This window comes from Muscardinus avellanarius (genome assembly GCF_963383645.1).
Source record: "Muscardinus avellanarius genome assembly, chromosome: 6".
NCBI lineage: Eukaryota > Metazoa > Chordata > Mammalia > Rodentia > Gliridae > Muscardinus > Muscardinus avellanarius.
In genome coordinates, this window is record NC_137791.1 from 43,664,397 (window position 1) to 43,686,484 (window position 22,088).

General features: G+C 40.6%; 1 protein-coding gene across 1 annotated transcript; it reads right to left on the bottom strand.

Moving 5' to 3' along the window:
* Window positions 1-1,903: 1,903 nt before the first annotated feature.
* Window positions 1,904-8,365, bottom strand: OSTC (oligosaccharyltransferase complex non-catalytic subunit; the record flags this gene model as incomplete). The annotated part of the gene is made up of 3 exons (XM_080698058.1): window positions 8,218-8,365; window positions 4,311-4,404; window positions 1,904-2,105 (listed from the first exon to the last, which is right to left on the bottom strand). Exons 1-3 carry the CDS (start codon window positions 8,354-8,356, stop codon window positions 1,904-1,906), a joined length of 435 nt encoding a protein of 144 aa, XP_080554184.1. The 5' UTR covers window positions 8,357-8,365.
* Between the last annotated feature and the right edge of the window lie 13,723 nt (window positions 8,366-22,088).

Sequence of the window (22,088 nt, forward strand, 5' to 3'; positions counted from 1 at the left end):
AAATAAAAGAAGAACTCAAAACACTACAGATTGGAGAAGCCACCACCTTTAAGACATACATCCTTTCAATATTTTGGTGTGTGTGTGGTACAGCACACATTATTACATTTGGTGTTTGCAACCATCCTAAAAAGATGTGTAAGGGCTGAGAACATACAGTTCAATGGTAGAGCTCTTACCTAGCATGCACGTGGCCCTGGGTTCGATTCTCAGCACTGCAGTAAGAGACTATAAAAGCAGTTAAGGAGCCAGGTGGCTAAGACAGAGGATTGTAGGTTTGAGGCCAGCCTCAGCAATTTAGGAAGACCCTGTTTCAAAATAAAAAATAAAATAGGGCTGCAGGTGTAGCTCAGAGGTAGAATGCCCCTTGCTTTAATCCCCAGTACCAAAACAAGTGAAAGTTAAGTGGTTTGCTCAAAACCCCTAGGCCACAAAAAAAAAAAAGCACTAAAACACAAGTCTCCTATGCTTATTCCACAACCTTCTCCAATGTTCCTGAAAATAGGAATCTCATTTTTTCTGTCCATTAAAATAAATCTTTTTAAAACACAACCAAATATGTAGGCTATGTTTCCTCCTATCAAAGAATAATTAGCTAACTGAAGAGGAAGGAAAGGATGAAACTAAAATAGATATACAATGATGACCAACAGAAGCAGTAAGTTATACTGAAAAACATCATTAGGTTTAAGTATAAATGTAAAATGACCCTAAATCAAGCAGACACAAGTAATACATAATGCTCGCAGTTTCCAGCAAGAGGTGCAAGCAGAGCAAGCATCCATCAGTTCCAGACTTGTGGGCAACACTGAAAGACTGGTTCAAAAAAGGCAAAAAAAATAGAAATAAATATTTGCTAAATACAAATGTGAACATTAAAGTAGCAATACAACAAACACTTTAGAGAATGTAATACTTGTAAAGTTTCAGTTACAAGAAGAATCACATATATGATTTGTTATTCCCTAAACAATGTCAAGTATTATTATAGTCTATTATTATAGAATACGACTGCAGGGCAAGCAATTCCAACTTGCTAAGTGAAGCCTGCCCACTCTACCCCAGATATGTTACACACAAGTACAGTTGATGTTTAACAAAGTCCCTAAAAAATAAAGTTACTAAGAGTTATTCTGAGCTGGGCATGGTGACACATGCCTATAATCCTAGTACATGAGAGGCTGAGACAGCAGGATAGGTTCGAAGCCAGCCTCAGCAATTTAGTGAGGCTGTCAGCATATTAGCAAGACTGTTTCTGCAATGCCCTTGGGTTCAATCCCTAGTGTCTGTCTGTCTGTCTGTCTGTCTGTGTCTCTCTCTCTCTCTCTCACACACACACACACACACACACACACACACACACACACGAAGTAAAAGAGTTAATTTGTGTGTTGTGCTGTCTGGAATTCCTATAGTTACTAATGCATGCACAGTAATGATATCACAATATGTGAAAAAGTGATCAGATGTGCCCTCATTTCAAGTCAGTGTTCTTGAACAGAATGGAATGAAGTTTCCAAAAAGTAAATTTAATTCTCCTCAAAAGACATTTTATTTTCTGAATTAAAATATTTAAGCTGGCGTAGTTCCTCACACCTATAATCCTAGTTACTTAAGAGGCTGAGACAGAAGAATCGCAGGTTCAGCCCACCTCAGCAACTTAGCCAGATCCTGTTTCAAAATAAAAAATAAAACCAGACATGGTGGTGCACACTTATAATTCCAGTACTTGTGACACTGAGACAAGAGGATCTGGGTTCTCAGCCAGCCTCAGCTACTCATCTGTTTGAGTTTTAAATTAAACCTATAATTTTTATGTTGTCCAAGTAATTATTCTTTCCAATTTGTAGCAAAAGTTAAATTGCTGAGTACACAAAGTATTTAATAACTTATATTTAATAACTTACGGTAGTTTCATTCTCATGAATACTCTAGCCATGAAAAAACTCAATAGGACACAGACGAATCCAATGAATAGGAGAAGAAATCTATTGAGTTTTGGAATATTTGGTGCATTGGATCGGTCCAGGATTATGAAACCTAAACCTCCCATTGTAAACAGGAAGCTGGATGCAAGTCCTTCCATAATATATTGTCCATTTACTCTGAAAAAAAAAAAAAAAAAGAAAGGCTATAACAAAACAAATGAACATTTTCAGAAAAAATGAAATGTTTTCCCCTTGGACTGAAACTTCTACTACTGCTTTATGCTAGAACATTTTTGTGCTAATTGTTTCTTATCCTTACAACTACTTATTAAACCACTGGACAATCATATGCTCATTCATTCAGCAAATACTTATTGAGAGGCCATTACATATCAAGCACAGTTCTAGGAATACAACAATGAACAAAATAGACAAAATTTTTTTGTCTTCACACAGCTTATGTTAAAAAGTTTTAGAACATTCAGCTAACACAGCTTTCTATATAAAATTAATACTGTTTTTTAATTATGAGCTTAACCCATTCTGTTCCATTGCCCTATATATAGGACACCTATAAAAACTTAAGTTGAGCAATTTTATAGGTACCCTATAAAATTTTATAGGTTTTTATAGGTGTCCCATATATAGCACGATGGAACACAATGGGTTAAGAATCAATTATTTATTTTATTTATTTATTTATTTATTTTTGTGGTACTGGGGGTGGAACCCAGAGGCTTTCTACCTCTGAGCTATACTCTCAGCCCTATTTTATATTTTATTTTGAAACAGGGTCTAAGTTGCTGAAAGCCTCACTAAGTAGCTGAGGCTGGCTTCGAACCTGCACTATCCTCCTGTCTCAGCCTCCCAAGCGCGGTGATTACAAGTGTGCGCCACCACACCTGGCAGAATCAATTATTTATATGAACTCTTTACTTTTTAAAGACCCTTAACTTTTTAAAGTTATGCATTTAAGTTTAATTCTGAATTGATTAGCAATGTTCCTTGAATTTTTTATCATAATAGTAAACTTACTGTTCCAAAGGAAAATATTTAAAAGCAAGCATTCTTACCTAAGGCCTCAAGACCCCAGAAGACTTCAGAAATTAACAAACCCTTATAATTATATACAAGTCTGTGCTTATGTATGTAGCTGATTTTTCTAGAAATAGATTTTATCAAATTCTCAGAGTTCAGGGAACTCTAAAAGCATATATCTCTATGAAAGAGATGGTTATAATACCTAGGTATTACAAAGAAGGTATATATTTTCATTAACTAAATGTTTTCACTGAAAACACTATACATGAATCAGGTTCAAAATTCAAACAGCATAAAAGAGGATATTATGAAAGGTCTCCCTACTACCAAGATCTTTTTTCACTTACCTCCCCACTGCACAGAACCATAATCTTTCCAGAAATATTCTATGCATATAATAGTACTTCTAAAAATAAAAATATACAGCTACATTTAAGTAGATATGTATTAAGTGCACTTTAGAAAGCAGCGTGTTAAGCATTTTCCAGGTGAGTGAAATCACACTAGAATGGTGTTAATTGGTGAAATGAAGCCCTTAAGTTTCAAAATTATTTTTCTTATTTAATGGTAGAGTCCAGGGGTCTACATTTTTTTTTCCCGTAAATTCCCATATAATAAATATCTTAAAGGCTGAGGACGCAGCTCAGGGACAGAATGCTTTCCTGGCATGTCTTAGCAAGGTCCTCGATTCAATTCCCAGCACCACCACAGACATACAACAACAAACATAAATATCTTGGGCTTGTAGACCTTATGGTTTGTGTCAAAATTTAGCCACTTTAGCTTGAAAGCAGCCATAGTCAGCATATAAATGAATATTACTAATTCCAATAAAACTTTGTTTATAAAAAAATGTTGAGAGTTTGCTGACTTCCAGAATAGTGTATGTATTTTAAACTGGCAATTTATCAATCACTATGAAATTCTTTCTTTTTTTTTTTTTTTTGTGGTACTGGGGATGGAACCCAGTGTCACTCTACCTCCAAGGTACATCCCCAGCCCTATTTTTCATTCTTCATTTCGAAAGAGGGTCTCACTGAGTTGCAAAGGGCCTCACTAAGTAGCTGAGGCTGGCTTCGAACCTGCGAGCTCCTCCTGTCTCAGCCTCCCAAATGCTGGGATTACAAGTGTGAGCCACCAGGCCCGGCTCTCTTTATTTTCTTACAAATGAATATATGTCTACTCTTGTCCCACTTCCTGCCACTTTGGAATTCCACATTTTAAAGCTCCTATTATCTAAATGCAGATGGGCCCCACAGGCTTTATATTTTTAAAAAAGCAGCTTTGCCCCAGCAACCTTCTTTCCCATCAACAAATCATTCAAAAAAAGGTATCTTTTACCTGTAGGCCAAGAAAGCTACTGGCCTCTGATGCCCATGCTCATCAGTCATAGAGCCAACACTTGGAGGTTCAACAATAACATCATAAATTATTCCTATATAAAAGACAACAGTACAGATTAGACTTGATTCCTAATTCTTAAAAATAGGATTATAATTTTCATTGTCTCTAAATAAGACTGCTTTGATTATATTATTATAATCAAATGATAACAAGCTAATTTAACCTTCCAGTATGTTATTCAGATATTCAACTCAGTTTCAGAATGACTTCCAAAACAATTTATTAAAGAGCTATTAATTTCATAAAGAAAATTTAATCAATAACATTAGCTAATACTCAGCATTATAGGCTCAATTTTAGTTCACAAAAATGTTTCACATATCCTTTGTTTCTATAAACTGAGAGGCAACTCAAGAAATTTCCTTGCTTAAATGCAAATTAAATCACGCCACCTGGCTGACTGGCAACATTAGAAAGTCACAATTATTGTTTTTCACACATGAGTGTGTGTGTCTGTCTGTCTGTCTGGAGACTAAACCCAGGGTACCTCTACCTTTGAGCCACACCCAGCCCTTTTCATCTTTTTCAATTTTGAAACAGGGTCTCCCTATCCATCATTATGTCATAGTATTATCGTGGATCATACTATTAATGTCCATCAACATTACATTTTTCTCAACTCCCACTGTCAAAATCTACTATTTAACCTTCTCTACTGTTCTTATAACATTCTCACCTCCAGCTTTTCTTAAAACAAGACAGCATAGCAGGCAGGCCCGTCTTCCCAGCCTGACAAAACTCATGTAGGAATTCCCTAATCTCCTCCCCACCAAATCTACAAATCCCTGGCACCTGCATCCATCTTCACCATCTTCAGTTAGCACTAGAAGAAAAGTCCCTCCTCTACCAATGGGGGATCTGTCTTGCCTTCTCAGAGACTATTTCTTTGGATATATCCTCTCCTGTCTTTTCAAGTTCTCCTTCCAGGCATCAACACTCCCTTGACTTGCAAGCCTCCTAATAACTTATTTCTACTCTTCCTTTTTAAATTATTTCCTCATTGGTTTATCTGGTTACGGTAATGGGGGCTGAACTCAGGAGCACTCTACCATTAAGCCACAACCTTTTTAATTCTTTTTGAAAAAGAGTTTGGCTAAATTGCAGATGCTGGCCTCAGACTTATGATTTTTCTATCCCAGCCTCCTAAATCCTGGGATTACAGGTGTGTGCTTGGTATCTATTCTTCCTTTTTTAAAGGGAGTCAGATTTCCTTCTACAAAGAATTAAGCAAACCTGCTTTCATACAACTGACTCCAACCCATCTTCTGCTACCATTGATAGTGCTCTTGCTAAAGTAGCCAATGACATCCATGTTGACAAATTCAACGAACACTTCAGTTCTTAGGAGGCTTCCCAGCACCACTCAATCCACTGTTAGCCCTGGTTTCTTTTGTGACACTCCTCTGAACGTTTTCTTGCCACTTCTCTTGCTGGGCCTCCTCTTCCAATAAAACCATTAAATGTCAGAGTCCCTTAGGGCTCGGCCCACTGTCCTCTATATTCTCTCCCTAACTAAACTTCCAGGACTTTGAACTCTATGCGCTAATGATTCTCAATATGCCAAAGTACCTCAAATAATGTTAATATCACTAAATTAGATATAAGCTCCTTAAGAACAAGAAATGTGTATGCTTCTCAATATCTGACTTATGGGAGGTTCAGAAAAGATTCAAATGACCAACTTCAATACGTATCTCTTTTCTCACTTCTAGCCTCATATCACTTCACATATCCAACTAATTATAACACAGTGGCCTCTGGTTCATTATTTCCTACCAAAAACACTTTGTTTCTTCAGTCTTGGAAAACACATCCATCTGCTTTAGTGGTCAAACCTAAAAACCAGTAAGATTTCTCCTGCTTCACTTCTGCTTCAGTCTTCCCTCCATGCAAGAGAGCTATCAGATCAACTCAATCTACTTCCAACGCACCTTTCGTTATGTTATCCTCCATCTCTACTGCCACCCAATCCAGTAGGTGTCAACTACACAAGCCACTCAACTGATATCTTGGTCCCACAGTTATCATTACTTTTCCCTCTGCCTACTAACCCTGTTCCAATCCTTTATATTGGGGCATACATGTCACTTCTTCAGGAACTACATTCTAATCTAAAAAATGGCTCCCAACTCTCTTTTCTGGTAACCTCTTGTTCATTTCCTTCACTGTGTTTGTGACAAATGTGTAATGGAAAAAAACCTTATGTGATATTTAACATGTTTCAAATATAATATTATAAGCTTCAAATCGGCAGGATCTTGTTTTGTTTGCAATTATCTCAGAATATAGTTAAAAGATGCTCAGGTATATTTGCTTTTCTCAGATAAAATATTGTTTATTTACAAAGGTACACTCACAGTTTTTAGAAGACTTTTCCAGTGGTTAAACCTATTTCCTATACAAGGTACCTCATGCCCTTGACCACTAAAAGGTGCCTCCTTCACTTCCCCCAGTGATTGGGGCAGAGATCCTCGCACCCCCATTATAACCACTAACAAAGAAAAAGTAGCCACAATCAAAACTGAAGCTTCTGGCAAAGGCTCTGACTCCCAGGGAAGGAAGTGTTATAGGAAACAGGCTGGTGGGTAGAATCTATTATTTCCCCCCCACACCCTTTTTTAAGCCAAAAGTATTTTAAGTTTCATTTACTCAATTATGCCAGTGTTGATATACTGAGCAAATGTTAATGCTAATAATGCAATACTAGGGAGTATCTTACAGATTTAAAACTAAATGAGTCAGGTGTCGTTGCACACACCTGTAATCGTAGTACTTGGGAGGCTGAGACAGGAAGATCGCAGGTTCCAGGCCAGCCTCAGAAACTTAGGCCCTCCACAACTTAGTGAGACCCTGTTTCGAAAAAAAATAAGTAAGTGTAGCTCAGGTAGAATGCCCTGGGTTCAATCACACACACACACACACACACACACACACACACACACACACACACACACACACATTTATTTACGTGAACATAATTACTATTCCAGAAAAAGAGTGAGGAGTAAACTCAAAGGTACTATCTAGAATTAAACTCAGCTTTGTATTTCGCCCCCTTCAATGCCAAGTATTCTTACAAAAGTATGAAAATTATAGCAATCTATTCCCTTAAACGTACAACTAACTACTGCTGATAATATGCATAGCTTTAACTTTCGAATTAAATATGCCAATTCCCCCACACGTAAAAAAGACAGCACGGTCATCAGTAGATCTTGGAATTGTAGGTTGAAGCAGTGGGTGGTGTCTCTGAAGAGACTACAAATTGCCAACTCACCAAAAGACAAGGCAACGCCCCTTTGCCATTTCTATTTGAAAAGGACAGGATGACAGATAACTAAAATGTGTTTTCATTTAAAGAAAAAAAAACTTCTTTACAGCTTTTTGAAATACAGTAACTTCTGAAAATCTTATCTCTAATTTCAAATATTAACCAAAACCGTAGTTTCAGAAAAAACTCCCTTCAAGTTACTGTAGGTCAGGCAAAGGCAGCAGAAAGACCTTGAGGTTTGAACCAACAAATCTACAAACCTAAGGACTGTGCGGTCCCTTCCAAGACCCAGAGGAGACCGCAAAGGTCCACGTCCTCTTGACCAGGCATGGACACGGTCGGATCAACCTGGCTTTCCCAAAACGTTTTCCCAACAGTTTATGACAAGAAATAAAAGACTAACCACCTGAGCTAGAAAAGCATCCTCAACTCGGATCTCTAAGAGGCTAGGCGAGGTGAGGCACAGGCGTAAGAACGAGTTTCCTCGACACAGGACACGCGTGAGGGCGAATAAGCCTCTGGGCAGGGACGCGGCCCGGCACCGCCCTCCACCTCGGAAAACCGCGCAGTTACCTCCGGTGATGAGGAAGTAAGACACCACCACCAGGGCGTACACCGTCATGGCCGACGGCATGTGCACCCAGGGCGGCTTCTTCAGCTTCAGGTTGGGACATTCGAGCACTAAGAACGGGACCCGGTACAGGGTCTCCATGTCGGCGGCCGCGGGCGCACTCGGCCTCCGGTCCCCGCGCCGCCCGGAAACGGGCCCGCCCTCGCGACCACGCGCCCGCACTGGGACCGGCAGGTCCGGAAAGCTCGCGGATAGTTTTTATACCATAGGTGAAAAAAAGAAACTACAGAAACGATCAAATTATATGGCTTAAAGTGTAATATTTCTTAATTTTCTTAAATTTAAATAATTTAAATTGGAAAGAGGGGCTCGGCTTATTGCCAAGAGCTAGATAGGAAATTATGCACCTTCAAGGACCTGCAAGGGCTCGACGTGGCCGAGCCGGAGGAGCGGAGGGAACGAGCTCTGGCTTAGCCCCGCCCCCTGGTGACGCAGGGGGCCTGGACGCTGATTCGCCCACTGAGTGCTCTAGGTTGACAGACCTGGAGGATGAATGGGAACCTCTGAGAAAGTCGGCTTTTTCTTTGGACTCCGCCCTTCTGCCGCCTCCCTCTCCCCGGTTTTACCGCTAGAGAATGGAGAAAGCACTAACCTTCTGAGTTTTAAAATCTACCCTTTGAGAGCCGGGCGTGGTAGCACATGCTTTTAATCCCAGCATTTGGGAGTCTGAGACAGGAAGATCCCGGTTCGCGGACAGCCTCAGCTACTTAGGCCCTCTGCAATTCAGTGAGACCCTGTTTCAAAATAAGGAATAAAAAATAAGGGCTGCGGGTGTAGCATGGAGGCAGAATGTCCCTGGGTTCCATTCCCGGTACCGCAAATAATAACAACAACAACAATAATAATAACAACAACAACAACAACAATAGTAATTAAAAAGGATGGATTGGAGCTCAGAGGTAGAATGTACCTGGGTTCAATCCCCAGTACACCCCCCACCACCACCAGAAAAAAAAAGCACTTCTCCTTGTGTAAGAGTGGTAACAGTTGTTGATAATTGCTAAAATAACATTATCAATTTTTTTAAAAAAAAAGAATCCAGCCCAGAAGTACCACAAATATCAGAACTGTTCCACTGGGCACATGGTAGTGATACCATGCCATAACCAAAATACTATTCTAGAGTAACTTGTTCTCTCAACTCTCTTCCCTCAGTCATCTCTGTCTTAGCAAACAGTAAAATCATTAGGGAAAAATCTTGAAGTCTTCTTGATTTTTCTCAGTTCCCCACTGCATTCAAAATATCATAGGTCTGTATTACCAAAATATCTTCTTATACATCTTATTTTCTTATAATATCTTATCTTCTCTTTGTTCCATTGCTACTGCCCCAGCTGCGCTACATTTATTTCCCACATGGATAAAAATGCATGCTGGAAATAGCCTAAAGGTGTGCTTGCACGTTCGTTCTCTCTCTCTCTCTCTCTCTCTCTCTCTCTCTCTCTCTCTCTCTCTCTCTCTCTTTCCCTCCCTCCCTCCCTCCCTCCCTCCCTCCCTCCCTCCCTCCCTCTCTCTCTCTCTCTCTCTCTCTCTCTCTCTCTCTCTCTCTTTCTCTCTCTCTCTCTCTCCTCTCTTCATTTACTTACTTATTTATTTTGTGATACCAGGGATTGAACCTAGGGGCATTCTACCTCTGAACTATACCCCCAGCCCTACTTTTTATTCTTTATTTTGAAACAGGGTCTCACCAAGTTGCAGAGGGCCTCACTAAGTAGGTGAAGCTGATCTGGAACCTGTGATCCTCCTCTCTCAGCCTCCTAAGTACTGGGATTACAAGCATGTGCCACCACACCTACCTGTATTTTTTTAAGATTCTACACATATCAACTTATTTTTGGAATAAGAGTTTAAGATGGCTGATTATATAGCCAAAAAGACAAACACATTTTTGAGCCAATGTTTTTGGTTTTGTTTGCCTGTTAGTGAACCATAGTTTTTTTAACCTGATACCATAAAGTGCACCTGCACTTTTAATTAGTTAACCCAATTATTGAGAAATGATTTTATTACTGAGGAAACAAATAAACCTTCTAACTTCACTTGCTCTTAGTTGACTTAAAAATCACTAATGTGGGGAGATCACATTGTTGGACAATACAATATTATCTACAGCAATATATCTGCTGTAGATAATGCCTGTAACATGTATGGCTTATGATTACCATTGTCTAGCTTACTCTTCAGGAACCCAAGGGATGCTTCTGCTGAAAACACTGACTCTTTACTTGGACCTGCAAATGTCCCTTGCCTGGGTAGGCATCCAGGAGTGGGATGGAAACGCTTGGCACCTCTGGCTTCATGCTGGGGCTTTCTTCTTCATTGCCTTAACGTTTGGGTCAGATTCCACTCAGCTCTGGACAAATAACTTGAACATTTGAGAAATGTTTTGTCTAAAACTACAATATAGAGTTAACTTGATCTAGATTCGCCTAGTCTCTCCCCACTGCCACCACCCTACCACCCCTGATTTAGGGCAAAAACATCTGGAAGATCTTCACTTTTTCTGCAATATCTCAATCTCCTGGGGTTAAGAAGCTAATTTGTGAGCAGAGCCCCTTCTTCTCCATTTTTGGCTACTGAATAAAGCCTTCCTTTCTCCCTAGCATTTTTCTCCTGGACATAGGTTTCTCCATGGGGGATGGTGTTGGAGATTAAACCAGGGACATTCTATCTCTGAGCTAAACCCATGGCCCTATTTTATTTGGAAACAGGGTCTACTAAGTTACTGAGAGTCTCACTAAGCTGCTGAGGCTGACTTCAGACCTGCAATTCTCCTGTCTCACCCTCCAAAATTCTGGGATTACAGGCATGTACCACCACACCGGGCATAATAAAAATATTTTATACCCAAATATACAAGCACCAAAACCAAAAATTGACTAATGGTATTCTACATCATTTCTATAGGTCAATTCTCTAACATGTGAGGTATCCCTTCCAGATAAAGGGCAGTTGCTATGTCTGGTCTTTTGACCAAGAAAGTTGTGCAATGCTTGGGAACCATTTATGATTTCAAAGGCAACATATACCTCAGTTGGTCAGACTGCTTTGACCTATTTATTGAGTAAGCCAATAAGCTTCTAGTTTGTTTGTTTGTTTTGTTGTTTTTGTGTGGGTGTGTGTGGTACTGGGGTTCCTGGAAAACCTTCTACCTCTGGGCTACACTCCCAGACTTATTTCATATTCTATTTGGAAACAGGGTCTCTTAAGCCAGCAAAACTGGTTTCGAACCTGCGTGATCCTCCTGTGTCCGCCTCCCAAGAGCTGGAATTATAAGTGTGCACCACCATGTCCGGCAAGTGTCTAGTTTTGAATTGTACCCAGAATTAGCAAATTTCTTGGCCCTTGCACCAAGTGCCCCAACAGTGTCAATATTACATGTAATGCCTGTGTCTGTAGGGCTTTCAATTGCCCTTATAGATGAACCACAGCAGAGAGCCCTGGGTGTTTGGAGCAAACATACACCATCCTCTGTAGGGAAATATTATTCATTGAGATATATCATCTAACTTGGCACTAAGTGTAAGAGAAAATTATTGACCACAGGCAACAAATTATCAGAACTCTGATTTATCCATCACCAATTTGGCATTGTCTAGCCTATCAACCCATAAATGTTGATGTATGCAGCAGCATCCCCTCAGGAAAGTGTTATGTATAAGATCGAGCTCAAGCAGTCCTTGAAGATGCAAAAAAGCTGTATGAGAAATAGTCCAGGGGCACGTGGCTTCCATTTCCACCACATTGCCTCTTCCTTCCCAACCTATATATATACCATTATAGAGAATGCCTTATGGCCTGCTGACTGGTCTGTTTTCCAGATAGTTCTGCCCACTATCTGCCCACTATGCCATAACAACCTGAAAATAGATAGCACTAGCTAATCATTTGGCTGGCTAGTCAGGGAATTAGAAGAAACACTACTGAAAAACTGTTGAGCGGGTCTTGAGGAGTGGCCTGTGGATACAGGTACAAAGAGTGAAGATATGTGTGCCAAATTAAGTGCTCACCAAGAGCAACCTGTGCAGAGAATGTTCACAATCAGGCACATAAGATGCTCCACCCTCATCAGTCAGCCTCTTTCCCACCCATTTTGTCCTTGCCCAGTGGGCCCCACACAAAATGGTAATGGCAAGAATATGGCGGTCTGCTTTTCACTCACCAAGGCTAACATGGCTAGCGCCATTGCTGCATGCCCGCCCCATCTGCCAACAAAGAAACTGTCAATGATCGCACAACATGGCTCCTTTAAGAGCCAGCCGCCAATGATAGGTTAATTACACGGTCTGATAAACTGGGTTTTCAAAGAGCCATTCCACCATTCCAAAAGAGCTGTTTCAAACTGATGGGTATAAAAAAAGGATGATCATCTCAAAAAAGGGATGATTATCATCCAAAAATTGATAAAAGAAGTTTGTTTCCTCTTTTGGGGAAAGAGCAAAATTTCGGTTGCATGAAGGAACATTACAGATCTTACGGGAAGCAGGATGTTGACATTGCTCTCATTTGAAAATTATGGTAAACCAGGCGTGGTGGCGCACACTGTAATCCCCGCGCTTAGGAGGCTGAGACAGGAGGATCACACAGGTTCGAAGCCAGTTCCTGAGAGCCTCAGCTACTTAGTGAGGCTCTCAGCAACTCAGTGAGACCCTGTTTCCAAATAAAATATAAAAATAGGTCTGGGAGTCCAGCCCAGAGGTAGAAAAGCCCCTAGGTTACACTCCAAGTACCACAAAAAAAAAAAGAAGAAAGAAAATTATAGCCGGGCGTGGTGGCGCACACTTGTAATCCCGGCACTTGGGAGGCAGAGATAGGTAGATCGTGCAGGTTTGAAGCCAGCTAAGCTGGCTTAAGAGACCCTGTTTCCAAATTTTTTTTAAAAAGTATAAAATGGGTCTGAGAGCATAGCCCAGAGGTAGAAGGGCTTCCAGGAACCCCAGTACCACCAAGAAAGAAAAAAAGAAAGAAGGAAGGAAGGAAGGAAGGAAGGAAGAAAGAAAGAAAGAAAGAAAGAAGGAAAGAAAGAAAATTATAGCATATGTTGTTCAAAACCATCCCATGCATGGGTGCCAAGTTGAACTGGAGTGCATTTATGCTATGTCAATTTAGCTAAGCCAGAATTACATTTCCCAGAATCTTTTTGACAAGTGGTTCTGAATTAATGTGGACTACAAGAGGCATTATTAGTTTTAAGAGACACTGTTTTTCAAACTAGAAAAAAAAATTCCATTTGCATTCCTCTCCCTCTCTAGCTAAGTTCACTTCTGTGTTTGTAAGGAATGGATAATAACACTTCCCATATTTGCTTGCATCCACGTGAAAGTGGTTGGATATTCATTACTGTGCACCACTGGACCCAACTATAGTATCAGAAAGTCAGCCTCTTGATTTCAGAAATAATATCTTTTTCATCACTGAACATAGCACTTTTCACAATGCTGGCACATAGTAGGACTCGCTAAATATATGTTGAGTGAATCAATGAATGAGTCTTTAACCCCTTTATCTCTTTTGATCCTCGCTGTGCCATCTTAACAATTGTACTTTCTCCATGTTTAATTTATTCCCTCTTCTCCATCTCTACCACCACTTATTAGTCCAGACATGTATATATCATCTACCTCTAGTTCTCTCCACATTTCAGCCAGGATGCTCTTTCTAAGAAACTGAGAAAAAAATCTCAGTTTCTTAGAAATCTCACTAGCTAGAGAAAATTAAGTAGCTAGATTAACAGTAAGTTTTTGTTTCCTTTTATTAATTTCTTTTTATTTTCTTACACTTCTTTCTGAATTTTAATATCTGCTTTGTGGAAATTATGGGTGTACTCTGAAAGCACCGGCATAATTTCCCACATTTTCCTTCCTTTCTCTGCACAGACAGAAATCAATGAGGTGGCAGTAGTGCTGGCGATGCCTAGGTTTATCATTCATTCCTCCATTCATTCCCCAAACATTTGTGGAGCATGTGGCAGGGATGAGCTCTGTACTAAGTGCTGGGGGTTCCAAAATAGCCAGTGCCTGCCTCCTGCCCTCAGAAAGCTGTTATGCTGGTCTAGGAGAAATGCACACATGATTATCAACTGGATTAATGAGAAGTGCACGTTTACTGGGGGTTTGGACCAATTGCCTGGAGAGACCTGGAGATGGACTGATCAACCTCACAGGTGGGGAAAGGCAGGCTTCCAGAAGAGCTCGGGTTTGAGCTGAGTATTGATGGAGGAGCTGGATTCCTCGCGGGCTGAGGGAAGGCTTTTCCAGCATGGGACCTGCATGAGCAGAGGCAGAGAGGGGAAAGATGACGAATGATGTGACAGAAGAGTGGCTGGAGATGCCACCTGAAGAGGAAGGAGACTTACTGAGGGGCCTTTCAATGCCATGATGCACTTAGATTTCATTATGTAGGTAAAAAAGAAATAATCAGTGTGTGTGTGTGTGTGTGTGTGTGTGTGTGTGTGTGTGTGTGTAAGACAGATGGGACAGCATAAAGACTTGAGGCAGAGAGACTTTTTAGGACCCTAATGTACAAGTCTGGATGACCAATGGTGATAGCAGGACATAGCAGGACCGAGTGAGCGAGTGAGGGTGGTTTAAGGGATAGATCATAACAGATCCTTTTTTTTTTTTTTTTTTTACAGATAGACTCAGTAGAGTTTGATTATAAAATGGACATGGGCTTGGATATTCTGGGAGAAGAGGGCCATGATGAAAGTGAACTGTGTGATGTGATGCTGGCCCCAGGCAACATTGTAGCTGTGTCTTAGAGCTGGACCAGAGAATGTTTCTCCTGGAACCAGAGGAGGAGAACTTGAAAAGGGCCAGGGTCAAGCAGCGCTTCAGAAAATAGCAAGACACGGTCAGAGCAGAGCTCCGTATGCCGTATGCATGACTCCCTGCCCATTACCCCACCCAACGCCTCTCAGAGGGGAGTGCAAGGAATGGGTGCCAGAGGTTCTGCCGTCTGCCTGGTGAGAACTGGCTTTCCAGAAGGACGCTCCAGGAGAATGCCATATGCGGGTTGGAAAGACTGGAGCACGGGAAAGAGATGCAGGGGACAGTGGATCTGAGCAATAGTGGTGGTCACAAAAGAGGACTGATGTGCTGGTTCTTTTTGGAAGGGTTAGGGTCTACCTTGCAGAGCTGAAAAGAAAGCTATGAAACTTCCTCCCAGAAAAATGCCCACAGCTACTGACCAAATGTAGTATATAATTACAGGAAGTTCCCAGACTAAAGTTAAAAGAGTGAGAAGACAGAGCGCTGAAGAGTGGTGCCAAACATGATTAGGAGGGTTCTACAGAGTAAAGACAGTAAGGTCAAAGGACAGAAGAGCCAGGGAAGCAGAAGAGCAGAAGGGAGTTTCCAGCAAGTGTGAAAGAAACCATTGGGTTTGACAGGTGCCTGCTGGTGGCCATCAGCCAGTAGGTGTGCCATCAACTGTGTGGCACTATAATAGCTTGAAAACAGATATCTTTTTTTTTTTTGGTACTGGGGACTAAACCCAGGGGCATTCTATGTCTGAGCTAAACCCTTAGTCTCTTTATTTTGAAACAGGGTCTTGCTAAATTACTAAGGGTCTCACTAAGTTGCTGATGTTGGCCTTGAACCTGCTATCCTCCTGTCTCAGCCTCCCTAGTACTGAGACTACAGGCATATGCCACCATACCCAGCTGGTCTAATTCTTCACTAGGCACAGTGTCTGGGATGTGGTATGATAGATGTTTGTAAATGTTTTGTGAGTTAATTCATTAATTTTGGTAGCACAATGACAGGAGAAAGCAAACCACAGAGGAGAATTTTAAAAATGATAGAGAACTAATATAGAATTGGTCCATTTGCCACCGCCAGGTATTGGTGGAAGAAGACAGCAGCTGTGGCAGCAGAGAGGGGCTTCTAAGAACAGTGAGACATGGCGTGTGTGTATAAAATGAGGGAGGAAGATCAAGGAGAGGGAAGGACAGAAGATGCCAGAGGGCGGGGAGCAGGTTAAGCAGCTAGAACCAGGGCAAGAAGGTATAAGACGGGAGCCCACAAAGGCAAACGTATCTTGGAAAGATCTGAATATCATCTAAAGAAAGAAAGAAAGCAGAGGTGCTGGAGGTGAAAGTCAACCAGCACTTAGTGTCTTCTCTGCCCAGGAATCGTGTTAGTTAGTTCTCAGCTCCTCCAGCAGCTCTCTGCAGTAGATGTTACTGACTTCACTGTTCAGATAAGGACACTGAGGTTTATAGAGAGGGGAACATGCTCCAGTTGACACAGGCAGAAGGTGGTAGAGCCCTGGCCTGCTGCCCAAAGTGCATGCTCTCATGTACATTAAAGTTTTGAGGTGCTGCCAGGCACATTTGTAGAATCCAGGTACTTTGGAGGCTGAAACAAAAGGATCATAGCTTTGAGGCCAGTCTCAGACATTTACCAAGACCCTGTTTCAAAATTTTAAAAAATTGAGCTGGGTATGGTAGCACACACTTGTAATCCCAGCGCTTGGGAGGCTGAGACAGGAGGATCACACAGGTTCGAAGCCAGCCTCAGCTACTTAGTGAGGCTCTCAGCAACTTAGTGAGACCCTGTTTCCAAATAAAGTATAAAAATAGGTCTGGGAAAGCCAGGCGTGGTGACACACGCTTGTAATCCTTGCGCTTGGGAGGTGGAGACAGGAGGATTGCGCAGGTTCGAAGCCAGCCACGCTGGTGTAAGAGACCCTGTTTCAAAAATATAAAATAGGTCTGGGAGTGTAGCCCGGAGGTAGAAGGGCTTCCAGGAACCCCAGTACCACCAAAAAAAAAAAAAAATAATAGGTCTGGGAGTATAGCCCCAGGAGTAGAAAACCCCCTGGGTTCCACCCCCCAGTACCACAAAAATAATAAATAAATAAATAAAATAAATAAATAAATAAATATTTTAAAAAATTTGGCCAGGTGTAGTGATGCGCACTTGTAATCCCAGCATTTGGGAAGCAGAGACCAGCGGATCAAGGTTTGCAAACAGCCTCAGCTACTTACTGAGGCCCTTCGCAACTCAGTGAGACCCGGTTTCATACATGAAAAAAGACTAAAAATTAGGGCTGGGGGTGTAGCTCAGAGATACAATGCCCCTGGGTTCCATCCCTGGTACCGCAAAAATAAATAAATAAATAAAAAATAAAAATAAAAATAAATATTTTAAAAGGTTCAAGGTGTAACTCGAAAGTGGAATGCCCTTGGGTTCAATCCCTGGTACTAAAACAAACAAACAAAAAGTTTTAGGTGCCAAAGAGGGAAACAGCTGCAGAAATTCATAAGCTCATATGTGATCACTGCTATTTTTTTTAATGTTAGAAGACTTAAGACAGACACTATTAAGTCTAGATTGCATGTGGCATTAGAGGGTCCAGATTAATATATATAAATAAATACACACAAAAAACATATGCGTGCCCACACACATATAGATATTGATGTTTTAAAGAAAAATAACTGTAGTTGGCCAATAGATTTTTATCTTACCTGACTGCAAAGCAACTGCGATTCAACTCAGTAACCACTTTTGTTCCCCTTCTGTAATTCCTTTCTGTGGCCACAGCAGGGCAGGAGTTCTCTTTTAAATGCATGATTTTACCCTGGTCAAATGTATTTTTGATAACTTGAGACTTGTAAACTATATTTTCAAGTATAGTAACAAAGAAAACTTATTTAAAAGAAACGTGCCTTCATGCCATGATCAAATAAGTGCAATTAAGCATTACATAAGTAGAAAAGGCTGCTTCCCATGGCATTCAAGCATATCTTTAAAATGCAAATGGTTTACTCTTTTAATGATGAAAGAAAAATCTCGTCAAAGTGTCATTTTCAGATGAATAAAATATCAAGCCCAAGATATATTTGATATCTAGTTGCCTTACAAATCATATAGATTAATAAATTTTTAAAAAATGTATTTGGTAAGTTTTGGTAACAGAATGTTTAAAAAATTATTTCTAGTTAAGATTTCAAAAGCATACTTATTAGATTTCATTTTTTCAGTACACAAATCTACAAAGAATAAATAACAAAAATGGCCTACAATATTACTATACTAAAAATTAAGATTACTGGTTCTAAATTATAAAATGAAAAGGATAAAAATATGAAAAGCAAATGCCATCTCTCTGTAGCATCATCTCTTCCCTATTCCTTTTCCCTGAAAATCACCACTATTAATAGATTCTTGGAACCAGGCATGGTGGCGCAGGCTTGTAATCTCAGCATTTGGGAGGCTGAGACAGGAGGATCTCTGTTCACAGACAGCTTCAGCTATTTAGTGAGGCCCTTTGCAACTCAGTGAGACCCTATTTCAAAATAAAGAATAAAAAATAAGGCTGGAGTGTAGCTCGTAGTTAGAATGCCCCTGGGTTCCATCCCCAGTAAAACATAAACACACACACACACACACACACACACACACACACACACACACACAGATTCTTGAAATTAAAGAATGTTTTTCTGAGGCATGTTTTGCTCCAAGATCAGGGATGAAATTTAAAACAAAAGACTTCAATCTCTTCAAAAGAATTTGAACCAAAAGCCAGGTTGCAGCAGGTCAGGATGACACTTGCCTGTAATCCCAGTACTCAGGGGCTGAGACAGGAAGATTGCAGGTTCCAAGACAGCCTCAGCAACCTAGCAAGACCCTGTTTCAAAACAAAATGTTATAAAAAAAAAAAAAAAAACAAAGGCTGGGATTGTAACTCAAAGTAGAGTGCCCCTGAGCTCAAGCCCCAATGCCACATACATGTACAAGAAAGAGAGAGAGACAGAGAAAGGAAGGAAGGAAGGAACGAACGAACCCAGGTTGCAATTGATTTGCACATGTGAAATGTGACAGTGGCCTCAGAACAAAGGGCCTGGGCAAATGGTCAGCAGCACCACCACCATATCACCACCATTCTACCAACACCACTTGGAAGGAGTCAGAAATCAAAGTGCCTTCTCACCTCCTGAAATTATCTTTCCAGAGGTAAGATTTGGGGTATGTTTAAACAGCAGCTGCTCCTGCTGTCTGCCAGAAGCCCAGAGAAAAGACCCTTGTCTCCAAGGCTGTCAATTTGGTTCTTTCACACACTGAAGTCAATTTAACAAAACAAAACAAAAATATTCTAGCTTAGAAATGACAAAGGACCCTCTAGACATTGATTTGGCCATACTCATACACACTGACGAGAAAAGTATGTTTTATATATATACTGAATGAAATATCTAACATTTTAAGAATGTTGTAAAATATTTCCATATGTATGTTATATCAAAGTACTTTCCCTCAAGTTCAGTTGAAAGGAAATACCCAGAGCATTAGGCCCATCAGAATAGATGTCTCCAGTTGTGGTTTTCAGATGCCCTAACACGCTTCTGCCCAGAACTAATCAAATACAGCTTGGCACTTCAGTCTGTGTGTGTGTGTGTGTGTGTGTGTGTGTGTGTGTGTGTGTGCATGTGCACACGCATATATGTGACTTTTTACAAAGAGAAAAAATATTTTGGGTAAAACATGATATAGGAGGGTATCAGTTGACTTTTCGGTTTATTACCTACATTATCAGTTCTCTTTAATCATTCAAGATGAGAGGGCTTCATCCTGACCATATTGATGCACTTTGCTCTCTACAGGTTTGTAAGAAGGCAGCTCTACCCTGGAGGCAGGAAAGAGAACTGTACTGAGCCTCCCAATATCGATGCCGCACTGGGCATCCCCATGGGGGGCCACGCTCTCTGCAGCACAGAGAGCATAGGCTATGTCAGTGGCCCACAGAAACTGTGTCCTGATTATTCATTTTTACAAGGGAGGTAACTAAGCTATAGAGGAGATAAGAAATTTGCTCCAGGTTGTCAAACTGGTTAATGATGGCCCTACAAAGAAATCCATACATATGTCAGCCAGGTGTGGTGGCACATGCCTGTAACCCCCATACTTGGGAGGCTGAGCCAGGAGGATATCAGTTTCAAAGCCAACCTTAGTAACCTCATAGTGAGACTCTCAGCCACCTAGTGAGACCCTGTTTTAAAACAAAAAATAAAATTGGGCTTGGGGTATAGTCTAGAGGTATGGGGTATCCCCAATACCAGACACACATACACACAAAATCCATATACATCTAACTCCAAATCATATATACTTTCTGCCATATCTGTGTAAAAAGGAAGTCCAGGATCCATCTTGGTGAGAATCAACTAAGAGATTGTGAAAATGCAGGTTTGGGACTTAAGTTTTAGAGATTCTGATAGAGGAGGTCTTCTTGGAGGGCTCAGGAGTCTGAATTTTAACACTCTTATGAAGCCAACATGTTGAAAACCATGGACTACATCATCAAACTCAGATTTTTGAAACAGAAAAGGAGATGTTAGAGGACAAGCCTCATTTGGGCCCCTGATGTCTGTTTCTGAGCTGCTGCAATCCCAGTGTGTTCCTCGTTGCTGACTCTGTCCTTTGTACTACCTGTCAGCTCTGGAGGTCTACTGAAGAGGGGGACCCTTGATCCCGAGCAGACTGGGGTACCAGCAGCACTGTGCAACATTCCCTTGGCAGAAGTTGCTCTTTCAACCACCATCAGGGATTATAAAACTAAAAATATAAATAATCCTTGAGGGAATGTATTGACTTATATTCACACATGGCTGAGGGTAGATGTGTTTTGAGATTACTTTTCTTTTTAATTTTACTTTTTAATAATTTGTTGGTGCATTGTAATTGTACACAAGAGTGAGTGAGATTCATGGTGATATATTCACATATGAATATAATATAATTTGGTGAAGAGAGAAAAAAGAAACCAGAAATAATGTATCAATTATCTAGTAGGTGATGGGCATACCAAAACCTTCTATCAACCTTGAAATATAGGCATTGTTATTTCCGTACAGGGAGTTCATAAAACACAGAAACTAAGTAATTTTTCAAGGAAGAAGCCATGGAGTATACCTTTGTTCACTACACCAAGCCACATACCTGCATCTGTGGAAAGAGGATGCCAGAAAGAGAGACAGGGGGACGGGACACTGTACACCCCAGAAATTCTCCTCAGGACCAGTGTCAGCTTAGTGCCTGGGACACACATGGCACACAATTCATGTTTGTTGAATGAATTAATGTGAATTCTTCCAGAGATCAAAGGGAACTTTCTAAATGCTAATGGGCTTAAAACCCTTTGATGTTTTCCAAATTGCTCATAGTAGAGGTTCACAAACTCATTCAGAAAGCAAAGCACTTAGAAACCATGATGCTCTTGGCAGAACATGATAGATTGCTATATTATGCTACAAACTAATTTATTATTAATCAGATTTTAGGCAAACAATATCTAGCACCAAAGATTGAAGAAAAATCTAAATCATCAAATTCACCCATACGTTTACTTCTTTTCAAAATGGGAATCTCAGATTACCTTGCAGAAGATCAAAGTTTTATGGATTGTTATTACTTTCTCCCCAAATATTGAATTTCTTCAGATTAATGTTAAGAAGAAAAATAGAATCTCCCTTGGTTTTACATGGTGGTTGCATTCCTGGAGATTTCACTATTTATTAAAACCATGCGAAAAATACTTTTTGTATTTATATTTAAATGGAGCCTACCAAGGCTTAGATAATAATAAACAGGCTTTCCACATACATAAAAATCTGATTGGATATCGGAAAGTCACGTAGGACTTGGGGTAGTTTGTGTAGCATGACTAAACTGTATATCAGCACCCCAGCAATGGGCCACATGCCTAATAGGTGCTGCCTTATCTTGAACCATTAACTTAAACTAATCTACCAGCAGGGCATGGTGGTGCGTGCCAATACTTGGGAGGCTGAGAAAGGAGGCTT